The sequence below is a fragment of the Hyposmocoma kahamanoa genome, unplaced genomic scaffold, assembly GCF_003589595.1.
Source record: "Hyposmocoma kahamanoa isolate Upper Pololo Valley unplaced genomic scaffold, ASM358959v1 88, whole genome shotgun sequence".
Classification (NCBI taxonomy): domain Eukaryota; kingdom Metazoa; phylum Arthropoda; class Insecta; order Lepidoptera; family Cosmopterigidae; genus Hyposmocoma; species Hyposmocoma kahamanoa.
Genome location: NW_020654466.1, coordinates 221,595 through 243,743, shown reverse-complemented (window position 1 = coordinate 243,743; position 22,149 = coordinate 221,595). Strand labels below are relative to the sequence as shown.

The 22,149-nt window shown below is 36.3% G+C and overlaps 2 protein-coding genes across 2 annotated transcripts in view; one reads left to right on the top strand and one right to left on the bottom strand.

The window, feature by feature from the left end:
• LOC113235861 (metabotropic glutamate receptor 2-like) overlaps positions 1 to 22,149 on the bottom strand; it is a 159,170-nt gene that overhangs the window by 36,877 nt on the left and 100,144 nt on the right. The window lies entirely within an intron of this gene.
• Positions 1 to 22,149, top strand: part of LOC113235605 (transforming growth factor beta-1-induced transcript 1 protein) — a 61,619-nt gene that overhangs the window by 23,676 nt on the left and 15,794 nt on the right. Inside the window, exons 2-3 of the mRNA XM_026471373.1 lie at positions 5,638 to 5,682; positions 10,712 to 10,885. Coding sequence (XP_026327158.1) covers positions 5,638 to 5,682; positions 10,712 to 10,885 — 219 coding nt within the window. The remainder of the gene's footprint in view (positions 1 to 5,637; positions 5,683 to 10,711; positions 10,886 to 22,149) is intronic.

Below are 22,149 nucleotides of genomic sequence, written 5' to 3'. Positions count from 1 at the left end.
CAAGTAAAGTTTGAAGTCGGTTCCTTTTTTTTTATAAAAATTACTTATCAGTAACATAAAGAACAACAACTGACATAAAGTTCATTATGCCATGTACAATTTTGTTACAAAAATTCACTTTGTATTTGCAAATGCAAATGGCGCCACAGGTTACCCGAGCACATGTCATACCACAGTCTTATTAAAATACACTCTTTAAGAGAAACACATACCCGGATCGAATTAGCGGGTACTGGTGACTCATTAAGATGTTCTGTTAGACATATTTATTTTGTTATATATATTTATTTAATATTTATTTTGGAACAAAACATTTTATTACCTTTGTCTCATATTCGCATAAGCGAAGTCACGCAACATTTCAACTCGCGAACATATTCACAGTCGAGTAATGCCCGCCTTGGCCTTGTTTCGAGCATAATATGGACGGAAGGCATCAAAGCAATAACGATAATACAAGCAGAAAGGACAGACGTGAAGAGAAAGCAGTATGCAGGAATTAAGTATATTGAATATATTCCATTCTAGAAGTTATCACTAAATACCAACGATAATGAAAAAAATGTTTCGAAACAAGGAACACTTGACATGTCTAGTCACCTGCTGGTAGCTGTAAAGGGTGAAGAAATAGATTTCTCACTCAAGTTCGTTTCGTGGCTCAGTTGACATACCGTTTGGCATGGTTTGCTGGAAGACGCTGGTTCGAATCCAGCCGGATCAAAGGAATTTTGTCAAACATATTGGCATTCAACAAACTTTAAAAAAAGGTTGTATTTTAAGTTCCAAGGTCGTTTTTAATGGAAAACTGAACGGTAGCTTCTCAAATGAGCGATATGACTTCTAATTTACGTACGTACATTTACTAGCTATACCTCTTGCTAAGCGGGAAGGAAAACATCGTAATGACACCTGCTTGTCGAAGAAGGTTCACAACCCCTGAAAAGCCTAAACTCTGCCCTTATAGGAGATTATGATGAGTTAAAAATCATGTACATCTTCACCAGGTGCGAACTTATTGGTTATTAGGGTAAACGGACGGACAGTTTCTGACCACGTAACTTCATAGGCAATTTGACGCTGAGATTATTCAAAACAATGACTAAAGCCAGCACTCTTTGGATTAGGAAGAAAATGAGTTTGTTACAAGGTAACGAAATTTAGACTTTAACCGACTTCAAAAAAGGAGGAGGTTCTCAATACCGACTGTACGTTTTGTTAAGTATGTTACGCGATAATTTGTGAAACGATTTTGATGATTCTTTTCTTATTGGAAAGAGGGTACCTCAGATGTGGTCCCAATTAAATTGGAAGAAAATATTCCACCTCTAAGGGTGGCAAACTAGAGGATGAATGACTTTTGAGGTCGTTTTTTTTAGTACTCTGTACTTATCATAAAAAGCAATCCACTCTAAATTATTTATTATGATATCAAGTGACGGGACAAACAAGTCGTACGCCTGGTGGTAAGCGACTCGCCTATTCGCACCAGTTGTAGTGCTATCAGAGCTTTAATCGCGAAAAGACCTGACACACCTCCTTCCCCACAACACACGTGCAATAAGACATAAAGTTAGTTACGCTAAAATTACAACAAATGGACTTTAAATAAATATTAGACAACATCACATAAAGCCTCTGCCATTGTACCCGTCCATGTGCCTCTAGTTTCACCAGCACCTTTCGAAACCGGAACGCAGTAATGCTCACATTACTGTTTGACAGCAGAAATAGGTACGTAATACTGCACAAGGAGCTCTAATGCTACTATTTGAGTGATGCGCTCATAAAATCTAATAAACTGTGGTGTTCCGGTGGCGTGAGTGACGACAGCGTCACGTCAATCTTAAACATAAGGTTAGAAGAAGACGACTTACGTTATTCTATATCTTGGAGATGCTCATCTAAATCACCTGAAACCTTGCATATAAAGTTCAGAGCCTGTATAAAATGCAAACACAATTGCAAGTGTATTGTACAAATTTGATATTTTACATGCATTAGTGGGCATACAGCCAACAACGTCACGAACATGATATTTCAAAGTACGTATCATAACTCCGGCTACCTTGACCTTGCCCTGCCCTGCGACGAATATTAAAGGTGATTTATTTCATAAGCTACTAGCGGGTTTGTAATTGGACATTTTCAATTCAGGCAGTAATGTTGTGGCTTTGGTGCAATGTAATTAAAGATTTATTTACACAGGTATACTAAACAGAATGACGCTAACGCATAATACGATATGGAATGTAACGTAATATTTTAGAAGTAGATCATTATCCAAATTTATGTCCTAATATTAAAAGTATAATAAGAACAAAAAACGTAAAAAATATATAGCCGGGGTTGGTAACTGTAAAGGTATCTAATTAGGTGATGAAATACTTTCATAGATTTCTCATAGATGGCGCTACGACTAAACAGTCGTTGAAAAAACTAAATGCAAAAGACACGATAACAAGCTCATAGAAAAATTCGTGAGGTCCGCTGGTTCGTTCCGTGGCTTAGTTGGTATAGCGTCTGCCACGGTATGCTAGAAGACGTCGTCGGTTCGAATCCGACCGGATCGAAGAACTTTTTTCTAAGGGTTTCATATTTGTATTAATAATTATAATAAGAATAGTTAATGTTAATAAGTACTAGATGCTAGAAAGGATTACGATCTATTCGAAGTGGACGGATTTAAAATTAATTATACCTACTCATATAAGTAATTATGATTGATTATGAAAGTCGTCATTGTCTTAGAAGTGGACTTACTTTGCAAATATTTTTATGTGAAGTACCTAATCCAACGCTTATCCACAATCTCACGATGTTAAGCGACGTTGTGGCCGACGATGTTATGCATTGGTCTAGTAAATGTCTTAATCTCATTCTTAATTCGAATAGCGCTAAGATCGATGCCAGACGATGCTTTGCGTCGGCGTTGCGACTTGCGTATAAATCAGAACGACATACCACACGGTGCGTTGAAACGGCGCGCCCGCCACCGCAAGCAACTTGGTACACTGGAATCATAGGTTACGACGATGGAACGCCCTAAATTGTACTTTTCGGAAAACAAATACCAGGAGTGTATTTCATTCTCTTGCCGTATGCGTTAGGAACGTGGAAGCAAAGCGGTTCTTGTGTGTGGGTAGTAAGTTAATGACAAGGATAAGTGCTCAAGACTTTAGTTTAAAATTGATGACTTTAACTAACGCTTAAGTCTATATTGGATACCAATTCCAGGCCAAATAAAGTGCCCATTGTTCCTCGACGTAACGACTGAGCTCCCGAATATGATACCATGACACAGTTGCGTGACAGCTTTCTTTAAAACAAACTATCAATAATGGCAGGTGCATTGTCTTTGCACGTACTGAATGCACTATACAGAATTATTAATGAGTTATAAAACAAACGGGTAACTGTCGGTACCTTGTTTGGCAATCGTTGGGAAACGTGATTTCTTAATGTGTGGCTGTGAATTTCTTTTTGCCTGGTTATATAGTTTTGGGACGACTTGAATGAAAGTAAGACAGCCTCGTGGTCGAACGGTTACCATGATAGACTGCTTCCGTGGCCGAACGGTTACCACACTGGACTGTCACGCGGAGGTCGCGGGGTCGATTCCTGGGCCGGGAGAAATATTTGTATGGCATACATTTATTTATCTCGTGAGTTTGGATGTAATTTGTGGTTGTCTATGTGTGTTTCCGTGGCACCCGCGATATTGGATTTCTCTAGGGCAGGGCTATGAGTGTGTGCGTTATTATTATATTATTATTAGACTGAAGTGGGTAGTGAGAAGAATATGTAATGTGCCAGACATCCAAATCGATTACCTCGTCTCAAATTAGAGAACTTGTACTATGAGTACTATCTGAAACGACCAGGATGCAAGTCAAATGGCGATCTTTGCCTATCCTAACGAGACTCCAAAGGTGTGAGTATACGTATTTATGGAAGCAGTTTTATTTTACGAATTGATGACGAAATCGAATACAGAAATTTGAAACGGGCAGCACAGTAGTAATACAAGGCAGATTATTTTTTATTCGTTTCTAAGAAAGAAGAGACCAGATAAAAAAATTTCACGGTATCAGCATTAACCATCACGAACCTTGCATAACGCGAACATCCCACACGGAATTGGGGCCACCCACGACATCCTGTGGGTTCATTTTTTACACGTATACACATGACATCATCGTATGATTCTGTCAACGAACCTTATCGATCAGTTTTAATTGAAGCGATATTAATCAGGATATTTAATTTACCAAGGAAATTGGGTTAATGGTTTAAAAACATCGAGATAACTAAGGAAGAGCCCGATGAGAGATATACGGGTAATTGTATCTGTCTCTATATAAAATACCTTTAAAAGGTAAATAATAAGAGTTGTCATAAATTCCTTTTTAATTTAAGATCAAATCTTAAATAAACAAAATATTGACAATTTTTTTTAAATTTTGTCTACAGCAGCAATTTTTAAAATTAAAAAATTTGCTACGTACTGGTACATAAAATCACGGTCAACCAACGTTAGACGTAAATATACTGGGTACAGAATGCTTCTTCAAACACAAGTTTATTATTACGTTTTTACGTCGTAAGAATGAGATCATCGACCGAATGTTTGGATTTCTTATCAGTCATCTTCGATTACTTCGTGCGCAACAAGGTCATAAATGCAGTTGCAAAACAAGTTTAGAAGTTTGTAAGGCATTCGATAAACTTGCAAAACTTTATATAAAATTATTGACGATTTTAGTATAATGCGATAATTATAAACATTTTCAGCCGTGAACTATTTAAAATGTAGACAGGCGAGAGGAATTTTGATAACTGTAGATTGAAACAAAAGATAATATATTAAGTTGGAGTACCTCAAGGGTTCTTCATAGGACTAAGACTTTTTAAAAGCGTTGTGTTCGTAAATAAAATTATTATTATTTGCCTTTTAAAGTTTGAGTCACACCCAGAAGTTCACAAATATTCAGACACAATATTATGTATATAATCTAATAAGTAGTAGGTATCTCGGTATCAATAATTTGACATTGTCGTCGTTATTTTCATTATCAGTTCAATAACAAATTACTAATAAACTTAGAATAATAACGCAATACAGTAAAAATTTGGATGTTTTGACGACAAAATTAATGTCGTTCTTATCATTATTAGAACAATAACAAATAATCAATACATGTAAACTAAATATTTCATTATTTTGACGATGAAATTAATCATGATAATTTAATTGAGGATAAATCATGAACGCTTCTGTTATACGCCATGTTTTAATTTTACCAAAGTGCAAACTATAATAGTGACTAATTATTTATTGATACACATGACATCATGGCACAGACCGCAAGTGCTGTTACGCCCGGTTAAATTATGTCAAACCAGACGTTAAATTATGGGCAAGTCTCTAATGAACTTGGTTAAGTGATTAATGCTACGCCTACCATATAGGTAATCAACTCTTTTACAGAGGATTTACTTAGGGCGTTGTTTACCACTATAACAAAAGTCTGCTAGACAATGTGTGAGTTGGGCGCTAATTTTCTCCCAGACTTTAAATAGGAACAAATCCAAAATTGTCCGTTTTTTAAATTTAAAAAAAAAATTATATTGTTACAGTCTGACGCAGTCTGCGGTAGTTGCAACGCTGTGATCCAAGGAAGGGTAAGTGTACTTATTTCATTTGATATATTTTTGGTTTACATCAAAACTTGACGACAATTTGTAGATACTGTCTTACTCTCTACTGACCAAAACATTTAGGCCAAACTTAACAGCTCAAAAAATATTACCAACTCCTCCACCTTTATATGCCAAATTATACCATTTTATTTTAGGTTAATCATAGGTGATCAAAAAACTGACTGGTTGTAATTCCGATTCTTATGATAGATTCTTTTTATAGAACCTGTCTGGGGTTCTATTTATTAGCGAAATGGTATAGCTGAAGAACAAAACAACTTTAGCACTTATCAGCGTGTCGAAGTTAATGACAACATTGGCCTCGAAACCCTACCTATATATCTTATCAAAATTAAATATAAGATATTATATCAAAATGAAATTTTTCACAGTTATCAAATTATTAATACTTCCTACGAGATTTGCACTCGGCACTAACACATAATCAAAATCATTATAGACTATTGGGTAGGTTTTGGAACGTTATCGTGTTGATAATGCTTTTATTTTAGAAGATGACGCTATTTGGCACTTGTTTCAACTTTATATTGCATTTGATTATTAAATAATTCCGGTAATATGAATGAAAAATGTAATGAAAACAGTCTTTATCGATTTGGAAATGAATTAAAGACATGACGAACATTTTAGAAGATTGCGAATAAGAAAATTTTAAATTGCAACTTCCAATAGCTGTGCCAATCGACCTAAATTAAAAAGCACATCTGTAGTATAAAAAATTAATTAAAAAAATAAAAACGTTAGTCCTAATGTCAATCAGATTAAGAACGTGCTTAAAAAAGGCCAGGTTCCGAGTATCAATAATTAACGTGCGAAGCACGTGGTATGGGAAGAAGATGTATTAGATGTAAAAAACCCAGATGGAAAAAATAAATAAAACATTATGATAGTTATGTAAGTGTAAAACCGAGAAACAATTCTGCATCTACAACGTTCACTGTCGTCATTGACTACCGTATGCGACATACTTGTAGGTGTAAGTGAGTAAAGTGTAACATTCTCCGTTGATCATCGTATGTCTAATTTTTTAAATATATTAAAAAAACTTATTAATAGGACGAGATTGGCACGAGCCACAGATCAAGATACGAGACGCTAAATCAGAAATTAAAAAGCCAAGCAATCCCAAAACAGTATTCTTTGTAAACGAAGATTGTTTCAATTTCCGTCCCTTATTTGATCCTTTCCGTGAAAACCTTCAGTTTATAGGAAATATATGATCTAGCCCTTAAATGCCATTGGTTGATAAGAACCAAGCAAATTGTGGATGGTTACTACTGATCGCCGTTGCCTGCACGCACGTTTAAACGTTGCGAAAGCAGTAGTTATAATTTTCTGAGAGATGTTATAATTATCTTAAATCAATACATCTTCGGGGACCGTTGACAATTTCATTGTTTTTAGCAATTGTATGGCTTACAAGAGTGCAAAATTTATATTTCAATACGGTTCAGTCAGGGGAACGGTAGCCACGTTGAGGCAACAGTCGCTGGTTCGAGTCCAATCGGGTTGAAGATTTTTTATTTTTGTTCTAACTTTGTATCAGTTAATAACAAACCAGTGGAGTTTTCACAAAAAGTAGATGAATATCACTATAGTAAAGTAAAAAACAATGATATTAAATAAAATTGAAATATTATATTTCAACAGTTTGGCTCGAGAAAAAAAAACGCAACACGAGACAAAAGAAAAAATAATTAATCACGTGTGTACTATTTTTAAAGATGGAAGAATTCCTCGAAGTGTACAACCGTCAGTTACCAGCTAATCTAGTTTCGTCGATCGACACATCGTTATGTGTCAGAAACCTATGGTCTTGGCCGTGACCGTCCTTGACTGGTGCCACACAGACAAGAAATGGGCAAGCTCCCGGGTTTTAACCCGGTGCTTTGTTAACGTCGGCTTTAAATCCGGTTAAAACCCATTAACGCCCAAACTTGAGGGCAAAAACTATTTATCTACAACTATATATGTGTTGTTTGTTCAAATTGAATGATATTAATACAAAAGTTTGCTTTCTGATCTAGACGTTTTGATTTGTGTTTTCTGTTCAATCGATTCGCTTGAAAATCGCATTGAAGGAAATCAATTCCCAAAATCATTAGATCGTATAAATTTTGAATCGATTTTCATAAAGATCGAATCATAATACAAATTCTTAACAAAGAGAAATAGAGAATCCACTGGGATGCAAGGCATTGTGTGGAGTTGCCTCATTTTCGTCTAAAACATCAAACTACATCGTAACTTGTAATAAATGTGGAATTATAACAAATTCTGCATTCGTCGTTTAATTAAGGGCTAACCGGCGTATAGTTTAAAAACCTGGTTAAACCCCGGGCAAATTGATTAGGTTTTAACCCACTGCCCAGCTCTGGACACAGATGTAATAACTTCTTCGGTATAATTAATAAAGTTTGATGTTATTTACTTGTTTTATTTATTTATGACATGAAAAAGGTTTTCATGATCACGACCAATGAAGCCGGAGACGGGCCAGAAGGTGAAGGGGTGAGGTGCTAGATGCTCATATCAGATCTGGTCTGTGATCATACAAATGTTTAATACAAAGAGCAACCCCCTCGAGTTTCTTCTTCTTGAGTCATCTCAGAGGAATCTTGGTAGACGACTTGAAACAGCGAGACCCACTTTATCAAGTCATTTACGTCTTTTACATAATGATAAAATTTTTACATTTTAAAGAATTTTAGACGGTTCTCGTATGGGTGTTTGTGGGAGATGTCTGGGCTATATAACGCATATGCCTGGTAAAGCAAGGAGCGCTGTATGCTTTCAAGGCACTGAGATTGCACAGCGTAAGCAGGATTCCAAGCACTATTCACGCGTTCTAAGTGACTACGTACAAACAAATTGCGTAATTTTGGTTTTTATCTATAGACAACATGTTACCAATAAATAATCAATATGTAGGTACAATGTAGAGGAAAATATATTTATTTCCCTCTGGGAATGTCCATTCTCGTCTGATATTTGTAGTAATAATTTATTATAAAAAACTATTGGCGTAAAGATTAAAGCGACACCTCTAGTCAGCTGCTGGTAGCTGTAAAGTTACCTGGCTGAGTGATGAAATAGATTCCTTACAGATGGCGCTGCGGCAAGAAAAGTGGTTAAAAACTAAAAAGATCTGCAGCAAGCACATAGAAAAATTCGAAAGGTCTGCTAGTTCGTTCTGTGGCATAGTTGGCATAGCGTGTAGCACGGTTTGCTAGAAGATTTTGCTTCAAATTATATATATTAAAACGAACTAGTGGAGTAATTTCACAAAAATAATTGAACATAATGGTGGTCAAACATGGTGGCATTCAATGAACTTAAAAATTACTATCGGACCTTTTTTTAACGATACCAAGTGACCGGACGAACAAGGCGTGAGCCCAGTGGTAAGTGATATGTGTTTCGCTTACCACCAGGCTACTGTCTTACTTACTGTCACTGCGCCCTGATACTATCTACTTATGTAGACAAGACCCATGTGCGAGTTTTGAAAAAGCACTGAATTTTTTTAAGGATTTCATAAGTGTTCTGGTAAATGTGTGTTTGCTGCTGCAGTCTTTAAAAGACTGCAGCAGCAAAAAAGTAACACATCTTTCCTTTTACGAATTTTCAAGGCCATATCCGCTCACAATATAATAAACTAATTCTCAGTATGACTATGCCGATTAGGTAATAAGGCAGCTGCCTTGACAATGAACCCAATGTTGGTAAACACGTGACTATACGTGCACGAGATATTCTGTTGTAGTAGCGGTGACAGCCCAAGTGAGAAGGCTGTCAATTGAGAGGTTGACGGTTTGAATCCTTTAGGGCATGTATTTATGATTTTTTTCCAAGTTGTTTACATTTGTAAATGTTTAATAGCAATGCCTATCGTTAACGGTGAAGAAAAATAGAATACATTGGTTTATTTCATAATACAGGGCGTCTCATGGCTATGACACGCGGGGGGGAAAGTACCTTAAATACCGTAGCCAGATTTTTTAAAGAAATAAAGATTTCATTTTGATTTTAAAAACAATTTGAACTGCATTTAAAGATTCTTAAATAATCGCCTGCCTGAACCGGGTATCGAACCCGCCAAATGTGAAAAAAAGCACCCGTAATTTTATTATAAATTGTTTTTGATTGTTGTCTTCTAAATAACTTAGCATCATAAATGAAAGGAATACCACGAAATTTAACGTTTAATTAAAATAATTAGGTATATTTAACTTAAATGCTCAAAATGTGTTCCATTGTGTAGTATACAAATTCTTACTCTTTTGATAATTTCTCTTCTTGTTTATTTATTTATCATTCAATAGTGAATGTTTAAAATAATACGTTTAAATTCAGTTTGTAACTGCTGCGCACTTTCATACCGGTTCCAGTAAACTAAATCTTTTACGGGTTTATTTTCCTGAACAAAATTAAATGTTAAATTTCATGGTCTTCCTTCTACTTAAGATGCTACGTTATTTAGAAGAAAACAATCCTTACTGCGCCTTTCGATCCGTGTAGTAAAATTACAATTTTTTTTTTCACAGTTGGCGGGTTCGATTCCCGGTTCAGACAAGCGGTTATTTAGAAATCTTTGAATGCAGTTCAAATTGTTATTAAATTCAAAATGAAATATTCTTTATTTTATTTATTTATTTAAGGTACTACCCCTATGCGTAGCACAATCGTGGAACGCCCGGTATATTGAGTCCCACATATAGGCAAAGGGCTTCATTTTATATTATCCCTTGACTTTACATTTTATTCGAAATCGTGAGGCTGCCTCTGAACCACTCGACAGGAAATTGAAACAAATTAATTTAAAAACTGGCAGTCGACTAATTCTTTAATTTCAAATTAGGCCTAAAATAAAAATGTAAAATAATAATATAAGTCTCATGAAAAAACACTGTATTATTTTGGGAATTTTACGAGCGTTGCGTTTAACTCTTCATTCATGTTTTAATAATCCTCTTTCTCGAATTTCCAGATAGTAACTGCGTTGAATAAGAAGTGGCACCCCGAGCATTTCTGCTGCAACAAGTGTCGCAAGCCAATCGAAGGCTCCAATTTCCACAATCACGATAATGGCGCCGTGTGCGTATCTTGCTACACCCAGCACTACAGCCCACGCTGCCATGGCTGTGGAGATCCCATCACCGACGTGAGTTGTTCAATTAAATTCTATGTACATTTTTTTTTTTTTTTTTACATTTACATTATGTTATATATAATTAATTTAAATTCTTTTACATAAAAATTATTGTAGAAATTCCCTAATACTGTAATAAAGATAAAGATAAAGATAAAGATAAATTTATTTCAATATAACTTAATCTAAATATAAGTAAAAAAACAAAAACAAATGTAAGGGAAGCTAATATGCAATTGGTAAAAAAATAAATAAAAATTAAACCTTAATTATTATACTAATCATAAAGCTATACAATTAATTATTAGAAGCCTACCAGTATAGTTGCGATGCCTAAACTAAGTACATTATTACCTGTATCTTAAGCATCTTGTTTGTGCACAGATTCATTATATTAGTGCTTAAAAACAAAATAGCTATATTTAATTAAGAATAAAACAATTAGCTGTTACAATATAATTATGAAATAACTTCTAGTAAACCTTCTGTTTCATCATAGTTTTTATTTTTAAGCCAGCGTTTGACGGTCTTTTTACATCCCATCTTATTCAAGGCATGAAAATGCAATGTTGAATTTAATTTGTAGTAAAGTAATGTACCAAGGAAGCAGAAGAATCTATGAGAGTGTGATGTGCGAAGTTGTTCACGAGAAGAGAAGGTATTGAGTCGTCTTTGGCAGGATGAGGACTTAGACTCAAATGGAGTGATTGAGTGTTTTTTCAAAATTATTTGCAAGATAAACAGCTGCCGCACAGAAAGGACATCGCACTCGGCTAGGAGTTTGTGGGTAGGGTAGAAAAAAGGACGGAAGTTGCTGACTTTGAGAATAGCTCTCTGCGCCTTTTCTAGGTTTAACAGAGTTGTTTTATGTGCGCCGCCCCATGAAGTAATGCAGTAAAGTAGTAATGATTGACAGAGGGCCAAGTATACTGATTTGAGTAATTCACAGCTAGCCGCATGTCTTAAATTTTTAAAAACATATATTAATTTCCGAACTCTAGCAGTAAGCGCTACAACATGCTGTTTGAAATTGAGATGTTGATCGATTATGACACCTAAATATTTAATATTGACTGTGCTGTCCAAGTTTGGACAACCACTGCCGCAAACTTGAGTCCTTGGACTGGGACAATGATGAGCTACTATTGAGAAAGTATTCTCGACAGGTTGAGAGAGGATGTTGTATGAGAATGTCATATATTTGGTTTTGTCAGTATTAAGTGTAAGTGCATTTACTCTGATCCACTCGGTTACCGAGTTAAAACCGAATTGGGCTTGTGTGAATACGTCATTCCAACTTGAGGCACTGAAAAGTAGGACTGTATCATCGGCGTAGGAGATGATCTTACCGCTAGAGAGGGGAAGAGTGCATAGTTGGTTAATATAGACAAGAAATAGGATCGATCCTAATATACTTCCTTGGGGAACACCGTATTCAATAGGCAATTCATCACTCGTAATTTTGTCAATCGTCACTCGCTGTTTTCTGTCAGAAAGGTAGTCCTGTAAAAGTTTGTGTTGAATTCCTCTAATTCCCAGTGCTTCTAACTTGTTTAAGAGAATTGGGATGGTTACGGTATCAAAAGCTTTTGCCAGGTCTAGAAAAATAGCCAAACACTTATTCTTAGAGTCTAGATTCCTTACAATGTAATCAGTCAGTTCGTCAACTGCGTCGTTAGTTGATAGTCCTGGTCTAAACCCGAATTGGGAGGTCGATAGGAGTTTCTTATTTTCTAAGTAATGTACAAGCCTTTTGTGAATTATTCTTTCAAGTATTTTAGAAAGAGATGGTAATATAGCAATTGGGCGATAATTGTTAACATTGCACTTATCACCACTTTTGTGAATAGGTTTCACAAGGGCTAATTTCAGAACTTTGGGAAATATTCCTGTTGATAAACAGAGGTTGAAAATGTAGGTGAGGTGTGGAATCAAACAATCCTTATATTGTTTAATGAAAGAGCAGGGAATTTTGTCAATCCCAGTTGCACAGTCATTTCTTAACGTCATAATAATATTTTCAAGTTCAATTTCGTCCGTTTCGAGTAAGGCGAGTGAGTGTAATTGTGTGGCGTGAGACGAGGTCATGGTCGACGTCGAAAGTGGAGCGTTGATTAGCGCCTTTTCAGCTAAATGTTTCCCTATATTAGCGAAGAAAGAATTTGCTGCGTTAACAGTTTGCTCTGCATTGACAGAATTAGCAATGAGTTGCAGGGCAGACGATTTTGAGTTAGTCATGTTCGTGATATTTTTGATGACCTTCCATAATCGTTTTTTGTCGTGACCAGCATTTAATATTTGAGTCTTTTCATAATTACGTTTCAATTTTTTTAATAAATTGTTACAGAAATTTCTGTATCTATAATAAGTGGTTTTAATTATTGGATTATTCGGGAACTTTACAAATTTTTTGTGAAGTTTATCTCGATTTCTAATGCAGCGCAGCAAGCCTGGGGTAATCCAAGGTTTAATTATTTTATTGCGTCGCGTAAATATTTTGGTCGTCGTATTAATTTCAATGATTTTAGTTAGCGAACGGACCAAATATTCCATTGCTACGTTTGCATCGGCAGAGTTGTAAATTGGGGACACATCTAAACTTGCAAGGTCGCGAGACACACCTTCATTATTTAGTACTGTATGTGTACTGATAAAATTATGTCTATTGAAGCTCTTTTGTAGGCAGAGTAGTAAAGTATAGTGATCAGTTACAGTAGTTTTTAAAATTATTGTTTTTACGGCAAGAATGGTTTTGGCTAAGATATGATCTATGCAGTTACGATCTCTCGTTGGATGAAGATGGGTAGGGAGGTAACCAAGGGAAGCTGTTGGTTCAAGAATTCCGCTGAGTTGCTATCTTCATTGTCTATCTTAATATCAATATTTAAGTCGCCAAGAATGAATACATTTCGGAATGAGGAAAGTGTTGTCAAAATGTCACATAGAGAGAGTAAAAAATTTCTTATGTTTTTGTACGAGGGAGAGCGGTAAATCGCTACAACAGCAATATCATTCCCAATTTTTCCGATCAAACAGTTAGCGTCCAGAATTATAGGCTCCTCAACTATGACGTTTGGAAGGTCATTTTTTATGTAGAGCGCTACGCCGTCGTTTTGTAAAACATTGCTTTTGTTACTGAAATATGAATTATAACCGTCCAGATGAGGAGTCGATGGTGTATTGAGTAACCAACACTCTGTTAAAACAAAGATGTCAGGTTCAAAATTAGTTGGATTTAACAACGTTAAAAGACCGTCAAAATTACATCTAATGCTTCTAATATTCTGTAAAACTATTTTTAAATTATAAGCAGACTTAGAAATAAACGTGGGGCACTTATCTGGGTCGCATGATATGGATTGAAATTCACACGTCGCATCAATGTCCTGTGCTAAATCATTAACATTAGTGCCCATATAAAGCTGTATTAGGATAGGAGGGCGGCGCTCTAGGCGCCCTCATAATCAATAGTACCTATGTACCTGGTTACTGCGCTTTTCCTAGCTGGACACTGCTCGTCTCCTGTTTTGTGGTTGGCGGGTTTATTGAAGCGTATACAGGTGGCGCACTTCGCGGGCTCCGTATGCTTAGAACACTCCTTGATCGAGTGACCTGTGCAACCGCAGTGGCCGCACGTGGACTCAGTATCCCGGCAGAACTTTGCGGAGTGTCCGTACTGCTGGCATTTATAGCACCTAGTTACTATTGTGTAGTCTCTTACCGGGCAGGAGGTCCAATTAATAAAGACACGCTGCTGTTCTATTAGTGTCCTCCGTATGGGAGCTGTGACTTCAAAAATATAGTTACAGGTGGGCTCGTTCTTTCTGCCTGATTTATGGCTAAGTTTTATAGAGCTTTCTAAAGTGTTTCTGGTGAGGCTGGGGTGCTTATCACTTATATTTTGTTCGTATAAACACTCCAATAAGTCTTTATCTGAGATGGTGGAGGGAACGCCTAGGACTATAACCTTTGGCCGCTTTTTAGTAGCATCTTCTACTTTCAGTCCTGATGTTTTTAACTGTTCTGACTGTTTCAGCTTTATTAAATCATCTTTCCTTTCTGAGCTGATGACTACACCACCACCTTTCGTTTTCCGCATACCACTGATATGCAGTTTCAGTTCCTCGGGCTTTATTAAGTTCTGTAGAATTTTCTTGGTAACGTCACTTGATGTATCTTTATTAGCAGGGTAAATAGCGATACTGCTCGTTTTCGAAGGACAAACTAGGGGCATGCCTCCTTTTCTAACCATATCAGCAAAAGATTGGTTAGATGGTGATGCTCTAGGCACAGATTGCACGCAGTTTTTTAGGTCTTTTAATTGGGCAGCGATATTAACTTGCTCATCCGAAGCATTGATCAAAGTACTGGCCGAAATATATTTTTGTTTCAGAGACTGGTATTGCACAGCCATCTGAGAGGCACCTCCAAGCACTGACCTGCTAATGTTGCTGATTTTCAGCTTTTGCTCAGTGTTAAGTTTCCCATCACCAGCAATAGTGCATATTTCATTCAAACAGTGTTCTATTTGGGCCATCCATTTCTGAATTTCGGGGGTTGAGATCATGTCCTTAGTTGGTGCAGGGCCGGGGACTGCAGTTGAGGAAGGGGTAGGCTCTTGATCCACGTGCCGCCTTACAGGGGGTGGGCTGCGACTCATCATCGTACTTCTGCTGAACGGGCTATTCATACTTCATAATTTACTTGAAGCACAAAGCGCGCGTAATGTCACAAACACTTCAAAACAGTCCGAAAAGCGCTGAGACTGCGTTGACACAGTTACAGTTTTATAATCGTTTTAAATAATAAATAATTAAATATTAAATGCTGGCAGACACGTCTGTCTCTGCCAAGCAAGAGCAGACAATTCGTATATACTTTATTCTTTAACAATTCATATAATTTCGTCTTAAATAATGTAATGGGCAAGTGTTTAATGTCATTTGGTAATCTATTGTAAATTCTGACACACATACACAAACAATTTTGATTATATTTTTCTACCTTAGGTACGTCAAAAAAAAATTAGTCTATTGGGATTTCTATAATTTCGATGGTTCACGTCAATACTCTTAATAAACAAATGTTTGGGGTAAACAAACTTTTGGGGTTTGTCGCCATTGACTTAACGACGATTTCGTAAAAATCACAAAGAAACACAGTTTGAGACAATATAAGACAATGTATGTTAAGAGTCGATACCTCATTCTCTACCTCAGCGCGATTTAAAATTTGTCACATACTAATACGGTCCATTTTGGTTGGGTCGAGCGGCAGGGCTGGCTTCATTTCAGAATTTATTTTTTTACGAACGAGATTAAGGCCATTTGAAAATTGTAATCGTATAGTACACGTGTTCTATTTACTTCAGTTGATATAAAAAAACATTGGTATATGTAGAGTACCTATGAAAACAGCGGTTTTCTTGTAAAATTTCGAGGTAAGTTGGTGTTTTTCGTGAATCGTGAATCGTGTTTTCCCACCGTATACTAATCCGTGTTTATTCTCAATTTTATTATATATTTTTTCCGTAGTGATGGATTCAACACTTTCACTATAAATTCGGAATCAATCAAAGCTATTTAAAATTGTATCGTCTCTTAACTGGTTCTGATCTCCGAATACCTTTGAGATGGGCGTTGTAGTGATGTGTGGATATTGCTCGGATTATAATACTAATATCAATGTACATTACACATACATAGCCACAAAATAATATAGTTAAGTTGTAACTACAATTAAGAGTGGGGTTTATTACAATTATAGGATATTTGAGGCATTTTAGTAAACATGAAAATAAGATAATGGCATTATTCATCTATATTAGCGTGTGTAATTCCAAAGCGATACAAAGGTCTCTTTACATGGCCGCACACAATTATATTTGTAGTAAAAATCAAAACATAAAAACCTACATAAGAACAAGTATTTATTAACCAATCTCCACCTCTTTCGGCATTACTGACCGCGGTGACTAACATAATTTTCGGCGAAATGCCACAAACCTGAACCGACCGTGGGTGAGTCGATCGTGAGTATGTACTATGCGATAAAGTTGTGACTCAAAATATATCATAATAATTACATTAGAAAGAACAGGCAATAAAAGAAAAATAAAGGAAAGAATAGCCATTATAACGGAGGCCGGAAAGTAAGAGATTGTTGGACGAGTATGAGTTATATACTCGTATATTATATTATATAAGTCAGGCAATTCCCGTATCCGGCGAGGTATATATTAGTGATATATAGTGTCATTCTCAAACAAGGCGAGGAAAAAAATAAATGATTAACGAATGAAGGAAAATATATACATAATTAAATAAAATTTTGTTAAATAAATAATAAAATTGCTGCTCTGTACTAATTATAAGGCAAAAGTGTTAATAAAGATATTATTATTATTATTATTAATTATCGTGACAAATTTTGATCCTTGTTTTTTGAATTGGGCGGAATACCTACACTAGTTTTTTTTTAGAATTTAAAAAGGGGTACAAGTAAACATAGTCCTACAAAAGTGTATTGTATTTTCAGACAAATGGTACTTAGCAACTTATATCTCAGAGTGGCAGGCACAGTGGCAGTGCCTCTCAGATCTTTGTGATTTAAAGCTCTGAGTGACACGACAACTGTAAGGAATAGGCGTGTCGCTTACCACCGGGTGCCCGAGTTGTCGGTCCAGTCACTTACGATTTATAAAAAAAAGACGCATAAAAAAGATAGTCCTAGGGTAGTTCCTAGCACACCTAGATCAGAACGAATTTAAAAAAGTTCATTTCTCAAATTGATCCTACCGGGAATCGAACCCGGGACCACCTCATACAGCGCCTACAGTACAAACCACTGAACCAACGGAGCTATAAGGTTATCTATTTCAAAAAACAACGTATTAACATAAATGACACCAATTTCACACCTGTCCAGTGTCAATTCACGTACATGAATTTTAAATAAAATCTTAAGTATGTTTGTGTCTAAGAACATCAAATCTTCCGCTCCGAGATTTGTGACTAACAGATTTTTTAATGTTTAACTTATTTAGGGGTTGTTACACCTATTATTAGTCTTTTTTAATTTTTTTTAATAATACCAATTGACGGCATAAACAAGTCGTGGGCCTGATGGTAAGAGACACGCCTGTCCATAACAGTTCCAGTGCAACTCAAAGGACACTGTCCCACACACGTGTCGCACGTGTCCCAAGTCCCACGCGCCTGTAATTCCTCTGTGCCTCTGAACTACTACTTCTAAACCTTTTAACTGGCTCCGTGGCCGAACGGTTACCATGCCGGACTGACACGCAGAGGTCCCAGGTTCGATGGTGTACATTTATTTCTCTCGTGAGTTTGGGTGTAACATGAGATTGTCTGTGTGTGTATCCATGGCACCCGCGACACAGGGTTTCCCTCGTGCGGGGCTATGTTGAGTGTGTGCGTGTGTGTAAAAAAAACCGGAACGCTGTAAAGCTCACATTACTGCTTGGCAGCAGAACTAAGTAAGGTGGCAGTAATGGCCTGACGTCTTTTACAAGGAACACTACTGTTACTAGTCCGAGGGAAAGCGACAAGCGCAAGATCTTTTTCACTCTTATTGCGTGGAAATAGAGGTTTTTTCTGACTAGCTTAATGCGATTCTGTCGATAAAGTGGTGATATCCTAAAAAGTGATTATAAAATTTTAACGTTTAACGTTGACAAGAAGTCAAATACAACAGTTAGTTGAGGTCTTTACGAGTTAAACTGCACATGAGTTTAATTTACTAATTATCACACACTTAAACGCGACGAACAGGACTATGGGAGAGCAGTAACAGCATCTTGAAGATGATATTTAAAAAATTAGCTTATCCTTTGATGGAACTCACTCAAAGGACGAAATTATTGTTAATGATTAAGTACTAAGGCAGGCTAAGAGTTACTTACACAATTGTGGGACTATTCAGTTGTTTGAATTGTAACTAAATAAATAATTTTTATAACTTTTTTTATAAAAAAAACAACCTCAAAGAAAAGTGCGCGAAACCGTATTCATCCCCTAATTTGACACACTTAGAGGATATTTTTTTGCAATTTCAATGGGACCAATACAGAGATACCCATTTTCCGACAAAAAAATCATCAAAATCGGCCCACAATTGCCGCCGTGGTCACTTAACATGCACACAAAAAGTACAGTCGAATTTAGAACATCCTCCTTTTTTTGAAGTCTGTTAAAAAGTAATAACTAAGCAAACATGACAAACGGATCTATGACGCAACTACTAAGGACTACATAGTCGTGCGCCTGGTGGTAAGCGACACGTCTGTCCATAACAGTTACCATATCTCTCAGAACTTTAAATCACAAAGATCTGAGAGGCACTGCCACTGTGCCTGCCACTCTGAGACATAAGTTGCCCAGTCTCATCTGCCTGTAATTTTACCCTTCAAAACCGAAACGCAGTAATGCTCACGTGACGAGTTCGAGTGTAATTTGTCTAAATATCAAATACTCACGTTCTTAAATTCGAATTCAACGTACATACAAAACAAATCCATTAACAAACTGGACACCTGTCAGCCTAAAGATTTTTTGTATCTTATCTTATTAGGTAAGTACATCTTCCACGTGAATCATAACCGTTTGTACTACCAACGCGATATGATTAACCGAAGGTCGATTAGTGTTTTAACTGTACTTATGTGGGATTATAACAGTTGTGTAAACAGGCTTTTGTCGTATTAACAATTTGGCGAAAAGTAATAATAGTAACTACATCAATTACCTGATATGTAACTAGAGAATTCGCTGTAGGGTCGGTGCCCTCACCTGGTATCCACTATTTCTACTAAGTCATCGAGTCACAGAAATAAAGACGAAATAAGGGCCATTCATCTTTGGCAATTCATCAGGTGGACCTTATATCACTTTTAAATATCAACTCTTGTTTGCGCTGAAATCACAAATTAGAAAACTGAAACAGTACAGCGTCAACAACTGACCTGTGCGTACGTCTCCGTATATTCCAAAAATGTTCTGTATTTATTGTAATAAAGATAATATATCTAACAATGGGGGGTGTTCCAATCGGTGGTGTTTATTTATTTATTTATTTATTTATTTTAGGAAGGTTTACAGCTATTAATACAAAATATAAAATACAAACTAAACAACATCAAAGAGCCTATTACAAACCTCCACTTATGCATATCAAAAATAGCAAATTAAGAGCTTTATTTATAGTTTACTATTTATACAGACCAAAGAAAAGAAAAGAAAAACCGGAAAATTTTGCAATGTTAAGCCATTATAGTAAATTAAACAATGAGTACACATAACGAAATATGCAGCTTGAGCACACCTGCAATTAATACCGTCCAAAATAATTAAAAGTTATAGTTCTTCGAATAGTTGCTGTGCTTGTTTCAAACAAATCAAAGTCATATTCAGTGTCATACCTGTTATAGGTACTACAGCCGCGTATCATGAATGTGTTTTGTCTATAATTTGTGTGAGCTATGGGAATGTGAAGCAACGGGCGACTCCGCAAAGTCAATGAGTTAGTATATAGTAGTTAGTGTGGGAAAAACAGCAAAACATCTAATTACAAAACAAACGGAATCAAATTTCATCGGTAATTAAATATGTAATTTTGCAATTTTCGTCCATTATAGCAATGCTCATTTTAAACTGGTCGATTTGAAGTGAAACAATTGACGACACCCGTCAATTGTTTCGAATTCGGGTCGGTCAATCGGAGCGCAGTTGTCACAGTAATGATACGGCAGAATAGTTTTGAAACAAATTAAATGACATTTCGTCTCCATTTCTGGTTATATAATCGATGTACTGAGTGCTATACACTGACTGTACTAATGAGTAATACTCGACCAAATAATAATAATAATAATATAATTTATTTCAGATAAAAATAATCCATATTTGGTTATAATACAATCATAATTCTTGTGTAACTAGTGTTAGTAAAAAAGTTAATCTAATGTTCATGTAGACTCAGCCAATGTTCAATAATTGGACTGTCCCACCTTCGTGCGACCGTGTTCAGAATGGTGTTAGGGCTGGCACGTACACGAAGCAGCGTGGAAGCGCAGCGCTGCCGCATTATAACGTGGATGCCATCCACCCTCTCAATACAAAGACGCATGATGCGAATGAAGCTTCATACTTCACATTGGCTTTTGATTTAATTGAGTATTATTTATTTGACAGCATTTGTTTCTGAGGAATGTCGGACGGAGAACACTCAGGTGTCATGTAAAGAAGTTCGTTTTAGCCATTGACTTACAATTATATGGACGTCGGGTCCGCGCTAAAAAGTGTCCGAACTTATAGGGCGTTAAAATCGTATACAGAGCGTCATTCACGCTTTAGTCTTCGTTTGTTCGACTGACAGCGAAGCAAGCAAAATTAGACAGTACAGCGATGACATTACAATTTAAATTCAACGTTTTAGCTTTTTCGTATTCCTTTACATGTCACTACGTTTAAATAGGTTGACTTGGGACATTTTTTTCGTGGTTTTTGTATTAGACCCGTGGTCCATTTATTTGTAAGTCAATGGTTTTAGCATTTTTTTTATGATATAAGAGACGGGACGAACAAGGCGTGCGCCTGGTGGTAAGCGATATTCTTGTCCATAGCAGTTGCAAAGCCACTCAGATGTTTAAATCGCAAAGATCTGAGTGGCACTGTCGCCGCGCCTGTCATCCTGAGACATAAGGACAAGATGCCTGTAATTCCATCAGCACTCTTTCCTTTCAAAACCAGAACTTGGTGGTAGAAATAGGTAAGGTGGCAGTACTTGCTTTCCTGGACGAACTCTTTCACAAGGTGTTCTAGTGCTACCACGTTGGCCGCATCTAGCACTTTCAGAAACAAACCGGGGGGGTCTGTCAACTAAATTGTGAATGAAGTGCCTTTAATAATTTGTACTGTTAAGAGGGAGCATGCCAAAAAAATTTTGAGGTTGACTCCGCCCAAATTTGTGAAACAAATATATGCCTGAAGTTTGCGTGACATGCGACAGGAGATGTTGAATTTTGCGCATTAAAAGTACCAATTTCATTTTAGCGGATTAACTCTAAAACTAAAGGGATTAAAAAAAATCCGTAATGACAGTTCTCGATCATGCATAAATATAATTAATTATCAAATTTTTGCCCTAATAGCCTGTAGCATTTCGAGGATGAATCGAAAAAATGTGAAAATTAGAGGTCATTTCGTGATTTTTATCTATCGAGGAAACTTTATTGTTTTATGTTTCTGATTAGTGTC